At 42.6% G+C, this 22259-nt stretch overlaps 1 protein-coding gene and 1 pseudogene across 2 annotated transcripts in view; both read right to left on the minus strand.

The window, feature by feature from the left end:
• Window positions 1–22259, minus strand: part of GATB (glutamyl-tRNA amidotransferase subunit B) — a 107499-nt gene that overhangs the window by 65555 nt on the left and 19685 nt on the right. For both annotated transcript variants that reach the window (XM_077846363.1, XM_077846362.1), the window contains exons 3-5: window positions 7557–7670; window positions 4985–5183; window positions 4446–4568 (exon numbers count right to left, since the gene is read on the minus strand). In XM_077846363.1, coding sequence (XP_077702489.1) covers window positions 4446–4568; window positions 4985–5183; window positions 7557–7670 — 436 coding nt within the window. The remainder of the gene's footprint in view (window positions 1–4445; window positions 4569–4984; window positions 5184–7556; window positions 7671–22259) is intronic.
• LOC144281668 (small ribosomal subunit protein uS8 pseudogene) lies at window positions 16110–16598 on the minus strand (annotated as a pseudogene).

The following is a 22259-nucleotide window of genomic DNA, read 5'->3' on the forward strand; positions in this document are numbered from 1 at the left end:
AAACATTAACAAAAGATATTCTACCCAGTGAAGACAAAATACCTTTTAAACAAATTAAGTTAAATTGCTTCAAGTGCACAAAAGACTTACCAGTCAGGTTCACTTCAATGCATTCTGCAACACTGAGGGAGGGCCTTCATTCACACATCATGAGAATGCTATCAAACTCAATTTCTACCCTCCAGAAGCAGAGATTTGTAACAGCAAAACTAGAAAACTATACCACTGAGCACAGTGATATGGTACAGCTACATATTTTTTTTCTAAAACACATTCACACATCAGAAATATAACATCAGGACAGAAAACTGTTTCTGTAAACAGCAGGGGCCTGAGGATTTAGAGAGGTCTGTTAAGCTATCTCATTCTGATCACTGGAAGCTCTCCAGGACTTAAACAAGTTCTGACACTGACACACACACACACACACACACCCCAAATTTTACTGAATGTATTTCACAAAGCTTATTTATCCAAAATGAGTGGAGATTCTGTAAAAGTAATACTATTTATTATTGCTAATAAAAGCAGCAAACGCTTACTGAGCACTGGCTTTTTGTCAGGGCCTGTGATAAGTTTTAGTACTTTATCACGTTCATTCCCTACGATATAGCTTTAGACAAAGCCACTTAGACATCCTTCAGGCATTTCAAACTTAACACATACAAAATGGAATTTCAGATTTTCCTACACAAAGCCATTCCTCGCCCAGTCTTCCCCATCTCAGTACACAGTGACACCACAACCAGCTGTCCCAATTCTATCTGATTTCCTTTCCTCTTCATTTTCTTCCTTTCCTCTTCCATATATCTGGGGACTCATTTTATAAATGTGGAAAGTGAAGCTTAGAGAAATCAGAATCTCTTGCCCAGGTTCTTTGGCTAGAAGAGGGTAGGATAGGGTCCCAACCCAGGTCTGGGACTGCAGCAGCCTCAGCACCCATGCTCTGCCATCTTGCTTCTCTAAATTGTCATCTATGGCAGTTGGGACACTGTGGTGGCTGCCACTAAGAAGCAATATGATGTAGGGCTTACAGAAAGGGCTCCCGGACTCAGACACACCTGAGCTCAAATCCTAGCTCAGTCACTTCTGGTGGGTCTTGGGCAAACAAGCCAATCTCTCTAAACCTCAGCTTCTTCACCTGTACAACAGGCGTAATACCACCTACCTCCCAGGAATACTGTAAGGTTTAAACAAGATGATAAATATTTAAAAAAAAAATGCTTAGTGATAGTGAGGGGTGCCTAGGTGGCTCAGTCAGTTAAGCATCTGACTCTTAATTTTGGCTCAGGTCACAATCTCAGGGTCCTGGGATGGAGCCCAGCATGGGGCTCCCTGCAGTGTGGGAATTCTGCTTGTCTCCTTCTCCCTCTGCCCCTCCTCTACCTCTCTCTCTCTCTCTCAAATAAATGAGTCTTAGCAAATAAATAAGTCTTTAAAAAAATGCCTAGTGAACTGATGAGCACATGCTAAGTATTCCAAGTGACAGACATCATCACTGAAACACTGAGAATATCTACTCCAGTACACATTCAACTCAACAGCTGGCTTTGAGAATCTCAAGAGTGGCAAATGTCCGCTGAGCAGGAAATGACTTCTGGAACCCAGGCTGAGTTGATCCATGCTCATTAGCAAAACTATCAGGAACTCACTCAATCACAGGCCAGAGCAATTTAAACTTTATTCCAAGAGCACTCTGGGGGTCCACTGTCCCTTCTAGGGTAGTCCTCAGTTCTCAGGATGCGGTCTCCCATGCCAACACGGCGGTCCTATGGTGGTGGGACACAAGGATGAGCAAAGGGGTTGGGGATGGTAACAGCACAAAAAGCTGGACCCCTGCAGACTCCAGGCAGATTTTCCCTCCCTACAGTACTTTAGAACAACCGCAGCCACTCTGTTGCTGCGCTAGGGGCAAAGCTGCTGGATTTGTATTTAAAAGCAACAAAAAGTGTCACAACAAATGAGATTTAATGAATCCTCTCAGCTGTCACTGACTGATGAGTTCTTGCCATTATGGTTTATCTCTTGGCAAGGACCCAGATGGGACTATTTCTCAGCTAACAGGTGGCCTGTTTATTATTCCATAGGTTTGCGAGGAATCACAGACATTTTGAGGAAGAATGGAATAATAAAAACTTTTTTAAAGCAATAGAGAATCAACACTCAGTGCATAAGCGGATAACCATCCAACCAGCCCATACTTCACTTATGTTATTCATTATGTGTGTAAAAAAAGCAGCATGAGCCATTGATGTGAACTGGAGAGTTCTCTTACTCCACAACACAGCCTCACTTCTATATAGTAAACCTGTAGGCAGCTTTTATGCCACTCATACCCATGTGGTTGTGTTATCCCAGTCTTTTGTTTAAAGAACATAGCAAATAGGCAAGTTCTGTCTCCAAATTCAACTTGTACCAGGACTTCGATGTTACAATTTGCTGCTTGTAATGTGTCCTATGCAACAAATGTGGCATTACAATTTCAGAAGTCCTTCTGTAACACACAGATGTATTGTATGACATAAAAAGGTTGGCAATTATTATTATAAACCAACAGGGAGATGAATCATCATCTTCAACGGTATTTACTGGCATCTATGATGACTGCTTTACAATGGTTAATTTTAATGGGTCAACTTGACAGGGCGATAAGGTGCCCAGATATTTGGTTAAACAGTCTTCTGGGTGTGTCTTAAGGGTATTTCTGGAGGAGAGCAACATCTGAATTGGTAGACTGAGTAAAGCAGACTGCCTTTGCCATTGTGGGTGGGCCTCATTCAATCTGTTGAAGGCCTGACCAGAACAAAAGGTAGAGTGGGAGGGAATTTGCTCTCTCTACCTGCCTGCTTGTCTTCCAGCCAGGATACTAGTCTTCTTCTGCCTTTGGATTCATTTCAAACTAGAACTTGCACCACTGGCTCTACTGGTTCTCAGGCCTTCAAAATTGGGCTGGAGCTTGCTTTCTTGCAGCCTTCTCACTACAGATCATGGGACTTCTCAGCCTTCATTATCACATCAGCCAACTCCTTAGAATAAATCTCTTTATCTATATACATACATATAATTTTAACATATACATGCACATATACACACATTCTATTGGTTGTATTTCTCTGGAATATTCTAGTACACCAATGTACAGAGGTACGAATTAACAACTGCAATATGCGGAATCTGTATCTTTTCTTCATTCCTGCCTTTCTCAGCTCAAGGAATGCTCTGGAGTGCCAAGAGTTTTTTTAAAAGCCCTGGGAACAGAAAATAGGGGGCAATCAAGGGAGAGGCTAGCTTTCAGGGACTTAAGAGTAGACAAAGGAGCGCTAGGAAGGGGCCATAAGAGTGAGCCCTTAAGAAACTGAGTTTGACCAACGCTTATAATTTTATATCCAATTTGCAAACACCTAAAATGTATAGTTTGCTTAGCCTCAATGGCACAAGTGTTTCTTTTGTTTGATTTTCTACTACATTTCTAATGAACTGAAGATATTATCTCAAAGTTAAAGTTTTGTGAAATCATAATCTTGCCTTAGACTTGATATAATTTGACTTCAGCTATAGCTGGATGAAAATTCACAAAATAAGAGAGACTCGAAGAAAAAGCACCAAGTAGCAACTAAATGCTACCTACACAGAAACTCACAAATTCAGAGCTATTCTGGATAAATATAGTGTCTTCTGAGATAGATGAAACCATTCAAACACATTATTTTACTGATCCTCACTTGGTGCAAAACACCATTTGGATATAAGAAATCAGAAGAAAATATCTAGGCCTTAGAGTGTTAAAAAAAAAATAAAAAAGAAAGAAAGAAAAGAAAAGAAAAAGACAGAAAAACAAACAACAGGCCCAAAGCAAAGTCACCTGCCCTGACTACTGCAAACCAAGTTTCAGCCTCTCCTGGGAGCCTCACCTTTATCCAGCTGACCTGGAAGTTCCCAATCAACACTAGTGAGGGTAATCTGCATAAGAGACCCTCATCTTCCTCATAAAGAAATGAGACCCTGCCTGAAACAATTCACTCTCTGCTAGAAAACGTCCCTTTTCACCCCTTCTCTCTATTAAAGCCTACCATTTTGTACAGCATCTTGGAGCGCCTTTCTACTTGCTAGATGGGAGGCTGCCTGATTCATGAATCTTTAAATAAAGCCAGTCTGATCTTCAAATTTACTCAGCCGAATTTCTTTTAACAACTCCTAATCTCATATTCCTGGGCTCAGTGCTTCTGCGCTGTTGTTAGTGTGTTTAGTTTTGACCAGAGGTTCATTAAAGAATCCAAGGAAAACTCTAAGGAGAAAACAAAAACCCCAGAGGTCTGAAGGCTGACAAAACACCATAAACAACCCCAGTGTAGCTGATACAGAGAACAAACCTCCAGCGAGAAGAGATATGGGAGGTGGAAAGAGAGAAGGTAAAAGAGGGGGGACACAGCCTCTGTGGCTTCTACCTGCCATATTTGCCTGGCTAGTCCCCAGGGCTTGAAGTATCAGCTGCAGCTCCCTGACGGCTGTTGCTGCCTCTTCTCCACAGGACATGTCAGGCTCCAGCACCACTTCCAGAAGGCCAACTCCTACCAAAGACAAGGCAGAGTTACCTGACGGCAGGTCTCCAATATGACTGGCAGATACATTAGGCTGAAGCCTCAGGAAAATCCTGAGTCACTGATGGGCTCTCAACATGGGCTCCAGCCTTTGAATGGTTTCTCCTCCCCATCACGTTTTCATTGTTAACTTTGGTTCTTTCAACATCTGCTTGAGATATCAGCTACTGAGTCTGTGACTAGGTGGCTACAATGTTCACACTTTGGGGGTAGGTCATTAGCAAACCCAAGGGTGATCACAGTCCAGTCAGCTGTGCCAATACCAACGCTGATATTTGATCGAGATCTGTCATACTCTTGGGCCTGTTTCCTCAACTGGTTTGGGAAAACTCTAGAGGGGAAGTGAGGTGGCCAGAGGGACAGGAAGAGAAAATCTCTGAGCCTACCTGCCCTGTTCAAATCAATGAGTGTCTGAGACCGCAGCTCATCGTGGAGGCTTTTGCCACTGTCTTGCTCCAGCTGGATCTGCTTGATCCTCGCGGTCCTCGTGATCACCTGACTCCGCTTCTTCCCCACACAGACACTGTACTCCAAGCTCCCATTCACAGCAATTGGGAGTCTCTGTTGGGTAATTTGGTAGCCTGCCTGCAAACAACATGCGCTACACAGTCACTAGGCCATAAATATAAGCTGAAATCCAGTTCATTATTTCTTTTTATGTCACGAAACTATAGACTTACTTAAAAATACAACACAACAAAAGAGAAAGGGAAAAAGCAGAGGAAAATTAGTTTATGCACGGCACCATAATTTAGCCTGGCCTCTTCTGGCTTTTCCCACCCTCTCCCTTACCTTCCCTGAACCTCCCCCACCCCCAGTAATGATGCAATAAACAACACAAATCCCATCTTCCCTACCCAAGTACCATTTTGGGGAATAACAATAATCCCATTGTCAGAGGCCTCTAAGAGAAGAATTTATTGTTTCCACTTAGCTCATTAGCCTAAACCCTGCATCTGATTACTGGGCTCTTGACAGACCCTCCTTATTAGGAAGCGCTGGCTAAGCACTCTGCCATCTACTCTCCGCACTGGCAGACAGCAGTTGCTAGTGCACTGAAGCTTGTTTTGTTCCTGCTCCTGAAGCTAACCAGTCATGCCAGCTGCCCTCCCTGACCCAACAACTTCCCCCGTTTCTCTTACTAGAAAATGCTCTGATGCTCATTCGCAGCCAACAGAAAACACACAGTACTAAGATACCGATGGATGCTGCTAGGACTCCCTCACCTCCTTCTAAGTAGAAGACGAGTGACTTTTGAATGCCCATAGGCATCAATACCCCGTAAAGAGATGGGAGGTCTATTTGGAGAACTGGATGACACAGAGGGGCAGCCAAACAAAGCAGCCGCAGTGCTTCTGGAGTTCTTTACACCATTTAATCCTCTTCATGACAACCCTGAGAGGGGCATGCGGGCACGGAGGGGGTTAAGTGCCTTGTCCACAGCCACAGGGTTAGTAAGTATCCATGTCAGGATTTGAACACGGATGGTCTGGCTCCAGAGTCTGTGCTCTCAGACACCAGGCCAGCATTCTTCCAGCTTCCCTTGCATCAGAATCATCTGGCAGGCTGGTCAAAGCAGACTGTGTGGCCCACCCAAAGAGTCTCTGATTCTGTAGATCTGGGGACAGCGCCTGAGATTTACATTTCTAACAAGCTCCCAGGAGATGCGATCCTAGTGGCATGGGGACCACACTTTGAGAACCACCCCCGTTAGGCCAACTCATTCTCTGTGCTGAAACAGCAAGTCTCAATCTGTAAAAATTAAACTCTGAACCAGGCTGCTGAATGAAACACAGGATGCTCAGTTACACTCACATTTGAATAAACTGTTTCTGCAGATAAACAAGAAATACTTTCTTAGTGTAAGTGTGTTCCACATAATATCTGGCAACACTAACTCTGGTTATCTGAGCCACCTGGGCCAGAGAGAACAGAAAGCCATAGGTAATTAAAACATCTCATATTCATCGCATAATGCTAAGTCTCCTACCTTTACCAAACTGATTATCATTCTCAAAAGACGGGGGAAAACGCTGCTTCATTCCCTTCATCCTACTAAGGAACAGAATTTGCTAAAGGCTGGCAGCCAGAGGGGAAAAATGGTAGCAAGCAATTGGAGACATAACGTTGCGGCTGCATTTTTTATTTAATTCTACTTCCACCCTCACCCACTAAAGATCAGCTCATCCTCATCTTCAGTTCAAGGAGGGTGACGTGAAGCAGTATCATCACTATCCTTTTTCTAGATCTGAAGAAAGGGCACACTTACTCTCAGAGGCTCAGATCAAATGAAATATTATTTTGGGAAACCCACTGGACGTGACAGTTTTGGTTCAGCTCAACATCAAGAAAAACTGGCTCTAGTTCCCACTTGCCTCTCCCAAAGAAGAAACTTTATAATTTTAAGGAAAAAGCAGGTTAATATTGGACCTACTGCACAGCCAATTACTGTTGTTAGTCGAGGCTTCTGGTTCATGTTTCTGCTTACTATTGTCCACTTACTCGCTCCTTGTGAGATGACAGAAATGTCCCTGGAGGGGACAGTCCTATTATTGGTAACTTCGACTTCAAAGAGGGAAGCTATCACTCTGTCTCCAGAGCTACAGTCTGCATTCACTGTTGCATCAGCCACAGAGTTAGATGTGACCTCGCAGGCAATTAGCACCAAACACCACGGCTGGACTGAGCCTGAGAACACTGGCTTCTACTCCCTGTTCAATTATGAGGGAGCCAGCAGAAGCATGAGGCTAAGCAAGGAGTCAGCAATCAGGACAACTGCATCCAATCTAGTAAACATCGGGGGGCACCTGCCTTCATCAGGGCCAGGCAGAGCCCCCCGCTGGCAGGGACAGAGCTCCGACTGGAAACATGAGAGGCACAGCCCCCTCCCCCGCACCAACGGCGCCCCCCTCCCCAGCTCTGAGAACTTACAGAGGGCAGGCCACAAAGCATACTTACAGGGAGGTCTGCATAGAAGTAGTGCTTCCTGTCAAACAAAGACTTCTTGTTTATGTGGCACTTCAGTGCCAGGCCTGTCATCACCGCCGCTTCTACGCACCTCCTGTTGAGAACCTATGGAAGCACGACACACAGCTCCTCTCAGATCCAGGCTGAACAAATGCTTCTCCCACACACTGACATCCTCCCCGAATCTTCAGTTTGGCCCTCCAACAGGCATTATCTCTGGTTCTCTGTGTGGGCAGCTCTGGTTCACAGGCACGCTCTGTCCGTCTGGAAGCGGGAAAACTTTACGGGAAAAAGAGGATGCGCGCAACGGTGGGTCCTACAGGGCACTCCGCGAACTGCCGCATCGTGATGCCTTCCTCCCAGGCCCTGGCATCAAAGTTAACAGGGAGGGACCTGGAAAAGCTCAGCAGAGTGGTTACTACGTGGAATACACTTAACCTCCTTCCCTGTGCGAGCGGAACAAGGAGCTGGTCGGAATCCAGAAGAGGTCCTGGTTCCTGAGAGGAGGGTGCGAGAGGCAGGCGGGCGGGCAGCTCACCAGGCCGCCTCAGCGAGGGTGGAAACGCTTCCGCGGAGAAAGGAGGAACTCCCAGAAACTCTGGAAAAAAATGTTTCTGGAGAAAGGGTCATAGCCATTTCCTCACCGGCTGGGAAGTGTGGCCCGCCTGCCCCCTCGCTTTCAGTCCAGACCTGGTGAACTCGAGAGGGACAGGCCTGGTGGACTCGAGAGGGACAGGCCTGGCGAACTCGAGAGGGACAGGCCTGGTGGACTCGAGAGGGACAGGCCTGGCGAACTCGAGAGGGACAGGCCTGGTCCCTCGGGGCTGCCGGAGCTGAGGTTCCTTCTGGATCCCACCCTCCCCCACTTGCAGGAGTGAATGACCAGGAAATGGCTGGCCAGCTTCCCCACCCAAAAGGAGGTGAACAACTTTTAGGAACTTTGTGGGCTGGGACGTGGAGGTCTAGAAGATGGCTGAACACTAGAGATAAGGAGAAAGATTGCGTTCTGGGGTCAGACAGGTTCTGCTACGGTACGTATAGCTGCGCGAGTGGAAGCCTCTGTTTGCTCATCTGAGAAGCACGGATTTAATATCTACCTTGCGGAGCGCATAAAGTAACGGCCAGAACATCTACTCCATAGTAAGAAATTAATAACCAGCTCATTTCCCCCCTCTGCTTCGGGGAAATTTCTGAGGATGCTGTACTTGCTAATGAAACACACTTCTATTCTTTATTAGAATATCCATGACGTTCTTTAGTATATTTGGTATACTCTTTTTTCTGTTTTTTTTTTTTGTTTTTTGTTTTTTGTTTTTACATAGGGCTTTCCAAAGCCACCATTTTATTTTTAGCCTCACACCAACACTGTAGGGAAGGAATTTGTATTATTTCTGTATTTCAGGAAAAGAAAAAACTAAGACCCAGAGATACCAAGAAACTGGCCCAAATCACAGAGCTGGCAAATAGTAAAGTTAGCTCCAAAGTCCAAACATACCCTTGCCTAGTGAGTGACAAACAGAATCCCTGTGGTTAGGGACCCGCTCTCCAGGCTGGAATGAGTGTGGCACCCCAACACAGGAATAGCTTGTTGATCAAACACGATTTTGAAAACAAATCTGTACAACAAAATGTAAGAGGCAAAGAGGTATCTCTCCTTTCTGCAGCATACAACCCCCAGAAGACACCCCAAACAGCAAATCTACCTCCTGGTAGCATCATCACAGGCCTTCTCTTTAGAAACCCGGTTATAAGATGGAGCCATCTCACAGCTTCTACTTGGACTTCTTCATTCTGGGCCAAGCAATATTGTCAGCTCTGCAGGAACAATGGTTCTCACGAAGAGATGTGTGTGTGTGGGTGGGTAGGGGAGGGGGTGGACAGGATGCTCTCATTATTGACGTTTTCACTTGCTCACGTTTGGTGTTTTCCTGGGCAGTTGTTACCACAAGACAAACGTAGCCGGCAGAGAATCCTGTCAGCTCCCAGCCTGGCGATTCGGGTCACGGCACACAACAACGCGGAGCTGGGGTCCCAGCCTGGAGCCCTGCCCCTCCTGAGCTCAGTCACAGCGTGCACTTGCTGTAAACTGCCGGTCTCGCTCATCTGTACCAGCTCTGGCTTTAGCACTCCCACTGTTTTTCCAGCCACTGTTTGCTCTCTTGTCCCTGTCTGGTCTGCCCCTCCAGGGGCCAACCTGCTTCCTCCTTCTAGGCGTGAAGAGAACCCAGGTGTGTGTTGCTTATTTCTGCACATGCGTCGCTAACAAACTCCCTGCGCCTGGCCCTGCAAGGGAGTGAGGGGTTGGGAGCGATCACAGACTCCCCCTGTGCCTGTGTGCACAAGAGGACATAGGCACTTAAGAAACCATCAATTTCCGAAGAATAAGAACTAGGAAAACACATAAACATTACAGCGATATTGAATATACTTTAATCTTTTTTTTGATGATTTAGAAGACTTGAAGTACCTCAGGGTCAGAATTATAAGCATCAATCATCACCATGCTATCGTTGCACAGAGGGGCTGGTAAATAGAGAGTGCCAGTTAAAAGAATGCCAAGAAAAAATAATTTATTATGATCTTAGTCAAGCTGCTCATGACAGATGGAGGTCCAGGTCAGCATGTTCTGAGGATGGGATGCAGAATTGGAAAATTCAACTTGGTCTATCTTTATTCTGAAAAACTTTTTAAGTGTCTATAAAGTACTATAAAGTACTAGATGTTAGGGACACAGTCCTAGGTAAATAGGACTCTGTTGCTGGCCTTCATGAATCTGCAGTGGAGACACAAACCCTCCATTGTCTCCGACATCTTTCTCAAATTCACCTTCTATACTAGGAAGATCTTGCTAAAAATGCAAGTCTTACAGCATTCTGTTGCTTAAAATCACTCAATGGCTCCCAATGCCCACATGACAAAGGCCAAACTTTTCAAGATCCAGTTCCCACTTCTATCTCCAATTTCATCTCGCATCACCACCACTCCCCCAACATATGGTCCATCTCCTATACAAACCATGCTGACCTGGGGATTCTCCCCCTTCTCATTCCATTCAAAATCTACTGAGATGTCACCAAACCTGTGAAACTTTCCTTACTATTCTTCCTGTGTACCCCTCTGATCTTCTACACCCTTCCATTTGTGCTAGTATTAACACTGGACTGAATTTATTTACATATATTTCCAATAGACTAATTTTCAGGAGGATGGGAATTATCTGTTCACCCTTGCACCCCTGAAGCCCAATACAGAACTGAAAAGTAGCAGTGCTCAATTAATGTGTGTTGAACTCAAATGAAGATGGAGGTGACGGATATCAAGGCAAGGTTTCAGAGAGGCAGTGATGTCTCAATCTCCTCTAAGGTGTTACTTGCCACCTGCTAGCCTTCAGACTTGTTTCTGAACGTTTCCTAAATCAAAAACCAATCATTTATGATGTGATCAAAGAGGTAACTTGAAAATTAAAAGACTTATTAATCTGGCCCAAAGAAAGCATGTTCCAGAATTTTCTTTGCAATTAACATAAAGTGACTACAAAGGATCTCAGGGTTAGCCACAACAGCTTTCAGGCAGAAGGAAAGCAATAGATCCCTGGAACTCACAGAGCACATCTTTCTCAACAGAGTCTTAGAGGAGGCTTCACTTTGCCTTCAGGAAATGATCAGCAGTGAGTATTTATTGCACAGCAAGTATGCTACGCACAACACATACATCTGCCATTTAACCCTCTCAGTAATCCTAAGGCAGACACTACTACAATCCTCATCTTACAAATAATGAAGGGAATCATAGAGATTAAGGAATTTGCCCAAGGTGACCCATATAATAAGTGGCAGACCCAGGAAGTCAGGCGCCCAGAACTCAGGCTCTCAATTACTACACTCCGCCTTAAATCTTCAAAGAATAAAGCATTTTACTGAAGCTATCAAAACTGCTAACATCTGGCCATAACTCTAGAGTAGCAACTCAGACCAAATTCCACTGTGGATAATGTAAGGCAGATATTGTTTCTAACATCTCCTTCACAGTGTCTATCTCGGTCTCAGATGTTCAGCTCCTGGAGAGCAAGCACTGTGTTCTCCTCAACTTGTTAAATAATACACAGTCTCTGGCATGTGAAACATTTGATACTGAGTGGACCTATAGGTTTTCTCCACTAGCAGGGGATGTTTTATTGACAGACTTCTGAAATCCTTAGATGTATAGTGCTACTCATAAAATGATTTATAAAATAAGCGAAAAGGTTCTTCTATTTAATTACAAGATAAAAGTAGAGGTAGGAGAAATGTGCATCAGACCTCCAAGGACACACTGTGCTCTGATTTGAGAAACTGTCTTCTAGTTTTAAGACTTATTTAGCCTGACCAAGCAAACATCTCCTAATCTCTGAGTACAACGGACCATCATTTAATGACAACTTCTAACACACACTCCCCTCCTCCAAAAAAAATCATCAAGCTGCACACATTCTGCTTCCTTAGTATATATTGACTTTCTCCCCTTCCTCTCAATCCTCTGGTTTAATTCAGGCCTCTATTCAAACAGCATCCCCTTCTGCACCTAGCAACAAACCAGGTTTCTCTCCCTCCATTCCAGTCCTCTAAGATCTCCTTCACACACCCATTCAAGAGCCACCTTTCTAAAGGGTCTGTCCATGCATCTGTCCATGCTTAAAACCCTTCTCTACTACTTTTCATCACTAAAAGGATAAAGTCCAAGTGTTTGGTGGAGTCTTCTATGTCCTTCATGATTTAGCCCCTGACTACCTTTCTGGTTTCCTCTTCTTCCACTGTCCCTAACTCCACAGACCCTCATGCCAACTTGCATTTGACATGCTTTTGTACAAACTGCTGCTTCTGCTGGTAATGACCTTTTTTTCTCATCTGCTTGAGCAAGACCTTAGCCCCTGGCAAGGAATGGATGTCCACCACTACTGTGGTCTAGGTATTCCCTCTTCTCCAGCTCCCATGCACTCTGGTAAAGCACTGTCTCCTCAAGCAGAGTGAGCTCCCTGAGGACAGTCAAGTCATTTTATCTTATTCCCCTTTGCCCCACTTCCTAAATCCAATACCAAGCTGAGTAAACATTAACTGAGGTAATGAATAACTTAACATTCCCTTTATCAACATCCAAAAGACTGTAAGCTATGAAATAAAAGCAGAATTGTTCTATAAAATGTGTATGTCTGGAAAAAGAAACTATTCTTAGTATGTAAAACAGAATGAATTTGATACAAAGACTTTATTATACAGATGACAGAAGAGTAGAGATGTCACAGAGGACATGTGAGGCATTTACAAGATTTTCAACAGCAGGATGCCACTCCTACCCTTTGTTGGAGGGGTGGGGTGGGAAGAAGCAACGTTACCGGAGCCAGGGCATGGGGCACCCAGAGGACCCTGGAAACGTGGTGAACCTTTCTCCTGGGAGCTGGAATCAGGGACAATACCCAGCCACTACCAGACGGGTTGCCAGGAAGGGAAGAGAGAAATTCTTTATGGCTTCTTTCCTCCCACCTCTAGTCTTTCCCCCTGGCCTGGGGCATCAGGAACAAAATCACCTCTGTGATACTCAGTGGAGCAAAGGAATGATAAGGTGTGATATAGGGACATGCAGACCCTACTGCACAGAAAATACATGGGTTTTTATATTCACTTCTGTGACTTTTTCTTTTGACAATAGCTAATTAATAAAAAGATGCCACTCTCAAGTCCGTCCAATCAACATAAAATTGAAAATTCTGTGGACTCCTTTTTCATATACTGGGAGCCAAAAATTATGAAATGCTAGCCAAGTTTCTAAGGAACATTTGTGACAACTTGGGTTGGAATGAACTCTAAGTCTACATTAACCATTAGGAAAGGATTTGCTAAGCAAATCAACAGAATGAAGATTACAGAACCTACTGAAGTCAATACAATATTCCCTAGAATGTTCTAGAATTCTACTAATTATCAACAAATTCTTTTACTAAAGTCAGCCTCTGAGACCTATACCAGGAATATTTTGTGATGTAGTTCAAATAAATCAAACTGCCTGTCTTTCAAAACAGTCTAGAATTCACACCATTTCTCTCCCCTTCCTCCTTTATTCTTAACTAGTGAGCCCATGGTGCTATGATCCCCAAAGTTAGTCCCATAAGTATCAGTACCTTCTTGAAAAATTGAGGCAACATGTACAAGACTCGTGTACTGACTGAAAATCCAGTTAACAATTCTTTTGGAGCATTAAAACAAAGACCATAAAGCAGTGTTTTATAAAAAGCCCAAATGGCAATTATTCTGTGAAACTAATGCTATCTATGACAAATCTGATGATTAAGATATAGCATTGTAAATGCTTTAATTTATGGAGGGGAAGTAATTAAGATTGATTAAGTAAAAATAAGGCAGTAAAATGGGCCTTTATCTTACTGCTAACCGTAAATTTATCTCAAAGCATGAACTCCTTCTAATTCACATTCAAAGAAAAAGTTACTACACAGATAAATTTTCATTATGGTAGAGAAAATTGTTGTCCCATTTCCTCAACCCCACATCCCTTCTTACCACTGAGCTCTTTGATCATCACTCAAAACAAATACATACACTCTTGAGCTATGAAAATTAAACTTGAGAAAACTGGTTAGGTAAGATAATTTTTTAAAGTGAAATTTTAGTATCAAAAGTTACTAGCTTTATGCAGATATTAAATATTTATAGGGATATGTCCACATAAATACATGATCCTCATGCCTAAACATGGACACTGCCTAGGAGAAAATGAATGCTATATTTTCTCTTTTGTTTAAATCCCTCTTTCACATTTAATTAACATTTCATATATATATATATATATATATATATATACATTCATTCTCAAATATCCACTTCCCAGGAAACAATTCTTATTTAAATAAAGGGTATGGTTTGGCAGTTTTCACCATTTTCAGCTCCAAGACTCGTCTTTATTCTCTTGTACCAATTCCACTCCCTAGAACTGGTCAAGATCAAAGGCAAGGATATTGTGTTGGTCTAAGTGCCCGAAGGCGCACTCTCCTCCGCTGAGATTCCATTATCCTCTTGCCTATTGCCCATGCGGCAAGGTCAGGTGGCTAGAGCCGGTGCCCACAGTCACCAACAGCTTGGACTAGCCCAGACTAGCTTGGTCTTTAGAACTGGAGCAATCTTTCTTGCTTTTCTACAGATCACTGGCACACTAAGATCTAACACTGACCTCTGGGTTGTACAAAAAAAGAAGGAAGAGACTTGGCAATTCTAGACCTATCTCTCTCCTAGTTACAAAGTTTTCACACGACACATCCTGGTTTGCTTGGACTTCACTTTGGAGTTGAAGGCCAGTGACCCAGCTACTATAATGTTCATTTGTGAAGTCTCATGCTTGGCTACATTGCCAAATCAGACAAGGCTCAAGAGTGGCTGGCAGCCAGTAAAAAGCAAGATTGGGTGTGCACATTAACTGGTCTCTGTTTCCCACAGCATTTCCAACACTTATTAACTTGGCATTACTAACTGCAATCAAACTGATCTATGAGAAGACTTTTACTAACTGACAAACTGGAACAAAACTAAGTCAGAAAGACCTGAACCTAAACCCTACTATTACTAGCTGTGTAACCTTGCACAAATTACCTAACCTCTCTCAGTTTCCTTATCTGTTAGAAGAATGGTAATTTTGCAGGATTGTTCTGTGAATTAAATAAAATTACTCAATACATGGTAGATATTTATAAAATACTAGTTTCAGAATGGAAATGTTATTAAATACAAAATGCCCATCTCAATTGACTCTTTTATGGGCAAGTTTTTCTAGGAGGCAAGGGACTCTAATGAGAAAAGGTCTAAACAGCTCCATAGATCCATTAGTCCAGATTTACAATCTAAAGTAAGGAACAACAGCTGCTGAAATTATGTATTATGTCAATATAATATTTCCCCCTTAAATGACAGCCAACACCTTTTGTGATAATTAGTGTGTTATCTCCAATGCAATGGAGATCATATTTCTTAATGCCTCAGGAAGCTTATATTACTTCATTTTCTATTTTATGGTGTAACAAAATTTTCCTGGATAACATTGTACACTTGCCTGTGGCTGGAAAAAGCTCCCATTCTCAAATGAAAGGAACTACCTTCTAACAAGTTGTATAGTTATAAATCAATTAAAAGAGCCAATTTTTACCCTCATCTCATTGATGTCCACCACACATTTGTGACTTCCTGTCTTCTATGACAGTAGAGATGTCTGAAATGCAAAGACATTCTGTGGAGAAGAGATGTATGAAGGCATGAAGCAGATATAGGAATCATATTTTTTTAAGTCATTGTTCCTTTCCAACAAAACTTTGAGATGGGACCACAATCTTTAATGGAAAAAGTTCTCCCCCACTCACTTTAACTCTGAAATTTGTTTTTCTCTTGTTTATAACTTTTAAAATATATATATTAATGTCAAAAAGGCTAAAACATACAAATCCACTCATTTTAGATTGCCCTCATACAGAAACTTCCAAGTCTTTTCTAATCTTAAAATTTACTCACAAGATTCTTTTTTTTTTTTCCATTGAGGCATTTTATTTGCACGTATGAATTACATCCCTAGAAAAAGAATCCCAGGATTTTCCCTCCTGTGTGTCTTCGTCTTGCTTCTTCGTGGTCCATGATGCCAGCTGAGGTTGTCAGTACAATGAAACCAAACTGGCGGGATGGGAACAGGTTATTCTGCCATTTTTCTAGATCTTTCAGTTGTACATCAAATCTGGGGCTGATCACTCCACACTTGTTTAACCTCCCTGTGAGGTTCACAACAATTTTCCCAGCTTTGTTATCATCGATGATTTCAAATTCGCCAATGTAACCATGCTTCATCATCACAGTGAGAAATCGGACAATGACTTTGGAGCATGGCCTGATAAGAACCTGGCGCTTGCCTCTCTTTTCAGCATTGTTGATGCTCTTGAGGGCATTTGCCAGGACGTTCATGCGCACCATTGTGGCAGCTCGGAGAGATGGCGGAAAGAGCTACTCACAAGATTCTATACCTGGAGAAATTCAACGGAATGACAAACTGTTTCCTATTAGTGAAACCTCAAGAGTAATCAGTAATAGAGGTAAGAAACATTAATTTCACGACTGAAAAGCTCTAATGACTCAGAATGAGATCTACTTTCATCTTTGTATAAAAGGTTAGTATCATGTTGAAAGATCTGACTTGCTAAAAAATCAAACAGCTGGCCTGAACCAACCCAACTCTAAGAAATGCTAGCTGGGTATTCACCATTGGTATGAATAGGGGCATCTGGTGGAGCAATGCCTGTGAATATCAAAAGCAAAGTCCTAGAGACACAGGTACCTGCTGTGTTCATCAGTCCCAGGCATGTCCTGAGGAATGAGCCTTTGGAGGAGTCTATCAGGACGCAGATTTTTAGGACAAAAAAACTGTCTTTCGTTTTATGTATCCGATTGGAATGCATCTCAGTAGAGACTTCACAGCAAGCCATGAAATCATGGAGGTTAACAGATTAAAAAGGAAAAAAGTCACACTTTCATAGAGCAAAACATCCTATTTTCTTAATTATCTTTGCTTCAGGAGTAGATAATAAAAGAACTGGCCTGGACTTAAAAGAAGGGAAGGGAAAAAGGGATGCCTCGGTGGCTCAGTTGGTTAAGCATCTGTCTCTGGCTCAGGCAGTGATCCCAGAGTCCTGGGATAGAGCCTCACGTTGGGGCTCCCTGCTTGGCAAGGAACCTGCTCCTCCCTCTCCCTCTGCCACTCCCCTGCTTGTGCTCTCTGGCTCTCTCTCTGTCAAATCAATCAATCAATCCTGAAAAAAAAAAGAAAAAGAAAAAGAAAAAGAAAAAGAAAAAGAAAAAAAAGAAAAAGAAAAAGAAAAAGAAAAGAATGGAAGGTGGGAGGCAAAGGAGAAGGAAAAAGGAAGAAAATGAGGCTAAAGAGCCATAACAAGTAGACACAACATGTGATCTCTGAATGGATTTTGGACAGGGGAGAAGAAAACAAAGGATAATACTGAGACAACTATGGGAGCATGAATATGAACTGTGTCTCAGATGCTAATGCTGTATCACTGTCAGCTGTCCTTAGTGTGATCGTTTTACAGTGATCCCAGAAGAGAACGTTTTTGTTCCTTGGAGATAGTTGCAGAGATATTTGGGGATGAAGTGCCATGATGTCTGCAACCTACTCGCAAGTGACTCATCCAAAGGAAAAAACAATCTAGGTGCAGGATGGAGGTTCACTGTACTTTTTTTTTTTTTTTTTTTTTTTTTTTTTTACTTTTTCAGAAGTTTGAATTTCTTCAAAATAAAAAGTGTGGAGGCGGGAGAAAGGAGTAGATAATTCTCCTCCCTGAGAGGATGGAGAGATATTACAAGCTGTAAGGGGTGGGGAGAGAGAGCCTGGAGGAGGCAGGAGCTATTTAAACTGATGTTAACTCATAAGCTGTACATGTGTATCAGAAGCCTGTATTCACCAGGGCCGAAAATCAGCTGTAGAAAGAAAACATTCTAGATATTGTATCTCTCTACAACCTTCTTGTGCCTAATTAAGTGGGATGTATCAGGGCCCTGTATAGGTGCTGAAGTATGGTGCAGTCCTCCAGGAATGTGAACAATCTATTAACAGGGAGCTCTCTACTATCTACATATAAGTATATAAGTCCTGCATATGGCTCACACACATGTAATGGAGAATAAGAAAAGACAACTTGTTCTTTTACCTGATAGGAAAATGATCTTCCCCAATTATACAGTTTCTGGTTGAAAATACTTTTAGCTTCCCCCAAACCTGTATATGGGTATCTCACTTTCAGTTGATGCTTCCATTCTGTGGCTTCATTGTATAAATCACACATGAAATTTCTCAATTTATGCATTTCTGAAAAACATCTATGATTGAGAACTTCATCTTAATTAAATGCATGCTATTGTGACATGTGCCACCTTAAGTTATTTCAGTGAGTGTTACACAAATGTTTATCAACCCCCCTTTCTTCGCCAACCTTACTGGCCACTAGGAAATGGAAGTATTTATATTTTTAATGATGCAAAGTTAAGAATATGAGTATCATAATAATACCAAAAAACATTTACAGGCCACTTGAGACTTTATAAAGTATTTTCATAGACATTAACTTCTCTGTGTTCATAGATGTAGAAATGGAAGAGAAAAAGAAATAAGGCAAATAAGGTCGCTGGCTGGCTATGACAAGTGAATACAGGTTATGAGTGAGTATGGGCATCTTAAATGTTTACAACCAGCTATAAAGGAAAAATTCCCTGTTATGTTTTATTGCAAATGAACAATTAGCAAATCCTGCAGAAGGGAATGAAGTCTGGTACTTTATGCTAAGAATGGGAACCAGGCAACTCTCCCTTCTATTTTTAACTGGGCTCCTGACTTCCCTGTGTCCTTAGGCAAGTCAGCAAGGCCCTTCGTTTCTTCTTCTGTCAGCTGGGGTTGGAGCCCCTGACCTTGCTCACTGGGTTGGCCTATGAGTTGGCAAACATCACTGAAAATTCAAGACACTATTGACAAGCACATATTATTGCCTGTCTGCATCTTCTAAGAAAACTGCAGAGCATGACAAAGACCCTTGATTGATTGACTATGCTTCTTGCTTTTACACTTGTAAAAGAAGAGTCATGCATCAAAATTTGGAACAGAATACTTTTAAGGTTCCTGGAAATGCTAACATTTTTTGATTCTCACTTTCCTTGTCCCAGCAGTTCTAGGCCTTATTATAATGACACAACCAGTGGTGGAAGGGTGGAAAACATGAAGGCTCACTAGCAATAACCTTCTTCCACGAGGAACAGAATGCTCTTCAGAGGAGCCCAGCCTGACTACACTAACTATGCCAACATCACCAAGCTGAGCGTTTGTCATCTCTGATATGCCAACAGCAAAATGACTTCCCAATTTTGCCAAGATTTTAAAAAGAGCTCAGGAAAAAAGTTCTCCGAGATGCTGCTGTATACACAGAATAGACAACTATTGCCTCTAACCCCCTGCCACCATACAAATATGAAGCTGAAAATACATATAGAAATGACCAAGTAAGGGATCCCTGGGTGGAGCAGGGGTTTGGCGCCTGCCTTTGGCCCAGGGCGTGATCCTGGAGACCCGGGATCGAATCCCACATTGGGCTTCTCACATTGGGCTTCTGGTGCATGGAGCCTGCTTCTCCCTCTGCCTGTGTCTCTGCCTCTCTCTCTTTCTCTCTCTGTGACTATCATAAATAAATAAACATTTAAAAAAAAAATGACCAAGTAAGAAAGACCCATCCCAATGGCCTCAGATGACAAGTATATTCACTTGTGGTATGGAGAAAGAATTCCATACAACCCATCCATAAAGAGTATTTTCATATCTACTTTCAGATACAATGCAGACACAGTAAAATTGTCTCATGCTTTTGAGGGTAGAAGTGGGCATTCTCTCTTCTCTTGCCTCCATGTTACCATGTGGCTGGGTTTTGCAATCTGTTCCATACTTTTTTTGTCCCCAAAAGAGGAGTGACTTTTTTGACTAGTGACTTTGGGAAAAGATACCATGCACGTGTGGGTTGGCTCCTCTGGCTGAACATTTTTATTACAGCTCTCTAGTACAAATAATCAGAATAAAGCTATATGAACTCTTTCTAATCAGCATGCCCACAGAGATGATACATTCTGGTCCAGTGTGGACATCTGAAGTCTTCTGTAGAAACAGGCTCTTTACCTACAAGTGAAAAGCCTACAGTTCTGGGGAGCCAGTTCAACTTAAGCAGAAAGTACTAGAAGTTATTTGGCTATATGTTACGTTGTATTTTTCAATCAAGGTATTATTGGTAATAAAGCTGACATGCTCACCTCCAACTATCTCACTTGTATGTTGATTTCTCAATCAACATACAAGTTCTGACTCAAAAGGAGAAGCTGTTCTTATTTTTAATGACCCCCTAATATCTTCCTGGACATTTTTTTCTAATACCCATAAAACCAATCTAGAAACCTTCAGAGCATCACCAATGACTCCATAAAGCCAAGAGGGCCAGATGCCATGGATGGCCATGCATTTCCTGTGAGGGAGGAGCTTTTACATGTCTGCTGCAATTTTTTAAAGTTCTGGAACTGTCCGTGGAAGAAAAATGAATGGTACCCAACTGCATGATTTCAGGCTGCATTTTTATTATAGGCTTCTAGTATAAATCACTAGAACAAAGCCTGTATGAGCTGCCTGAATGTCAGAGACAAAAATAGTGTCACAGAACACTGTTAGGTAATTTTTTTTAACTACTATATATTTATATCAACAAAGGACCCCTAAGCTTTCATACTCTTGGGCATTTTTGGTAATGTGTTTATATTTTATTTTCTACACTTCCCCACCTCACTTTCTAGTATGACAGACTTTTTGGTGCAGTAATGTACCAAATTCATTTTAAACAGTTATGTGTTCTAAGTATAGCACTATCTCCTCTGACAAGGGCTCGTTGTTACTGTGTGCAATCTCTCATCCAAGCACATATTTTGAGGGGAAAACAAACCAGCATAAGGAAATATGGAAATGGGAGAAAAGCCCTTTCCAAACACAATACTGAAGGTTTCTTCCTCAGGAATGAATCTCTGGGGGAGATAAGCATGCTGCCTGGAGATGTTCCCTTATTAGAAAAAAAGAAGACAGCAGAGAAATACAGCTGGGTCAGAGAGATGCTTTGCAGGCTTCAGGGGGTCACCCAGGGAAAAGGTCAGATGATGTTCCTCAGGTTTCCCAAGGCTGGGGTGGAGGGCAAAACTAAACCTCGGTTCCCTCATGGGTCTCCCACCATTGCTGGCTGAACTTTTCAATTCTATCACATTGGTTTTTGTTTTCCTTAAGAGGAATGAGATGGCATCATCATTTCCATACAAAGGTGAAGAGAATAATTCAACAGGGATAAATTCTTTTTGGAAAATGAGAACTTTTGAAGTCAATGGGTAAGTGGGTGATCAAGATGGTGGAGTAGGAGGATCCTGAACTCAACTCCTCCCACAGACACACTAAGGCTGCAACTATATACAAAGCAACCCTCTCTGAGAATGATCTGAAGACTAGCAGAACATTATTCCACAGCTAAAGATATAAACAAAAAGCCACACTGAGAGTGGTAGGAGGGGTAGAGATGTGATCTTGACCCTTACCCTCAAATGTGGGACCTGCAAGTAGGAGGAATATCACAGGTATGGAGATTGTCCTTGAGGAATGAGGGGTTCAAGATCCACATTAACATCCCCTGCACTGGGAAGATGAGTCCCCATGATGTCTGGCTTTGAGAATTAGTGGAGCTTAACTCCAGGAGCTTTGAAAATGAGTTGGGCTTACCTCTAAGAGAGCGGGAGGTATGGGAAACCAAGACTCTTCTCTTAAAGGACCTGTGTACAAGCTCACTTGTTTGGGGACTGGGCCAGAGGCATAAGATGGAAAACTACCTGGTCATATGTGAAGGAGCTTCACTGATGAGTTTCAGGACATGTACAAGAGACAGGAATCTTTAGGAATTTTCTCCAGGAACAGAAGCATGGAGAGGCACCATCTTTCCTGCCCTCCTATTACCTAGCTGGCCCACTCCTAGCCAGAGCCAGTTCTAACACTCTCTACCTACCTTGATAGTATTGTTCACCCTGCCCTGTGTTCCCCTGTGGACCTGCCATACCC

This window comes from Canis aureus, chromosome 13 (genome assembly GCF_053574225.1).
Source record: "Canis aureus isolate CA01 chromosome 13, VMU_Caureus_v.1.0, whole genome shotgun sequence".
In the NCBI taxonomy this organism is placed as follows: Eukaryota; Metazoa; Chordata; class Mammalia; order Carnivora; family Canidae; genus Canis; species Canis aureus.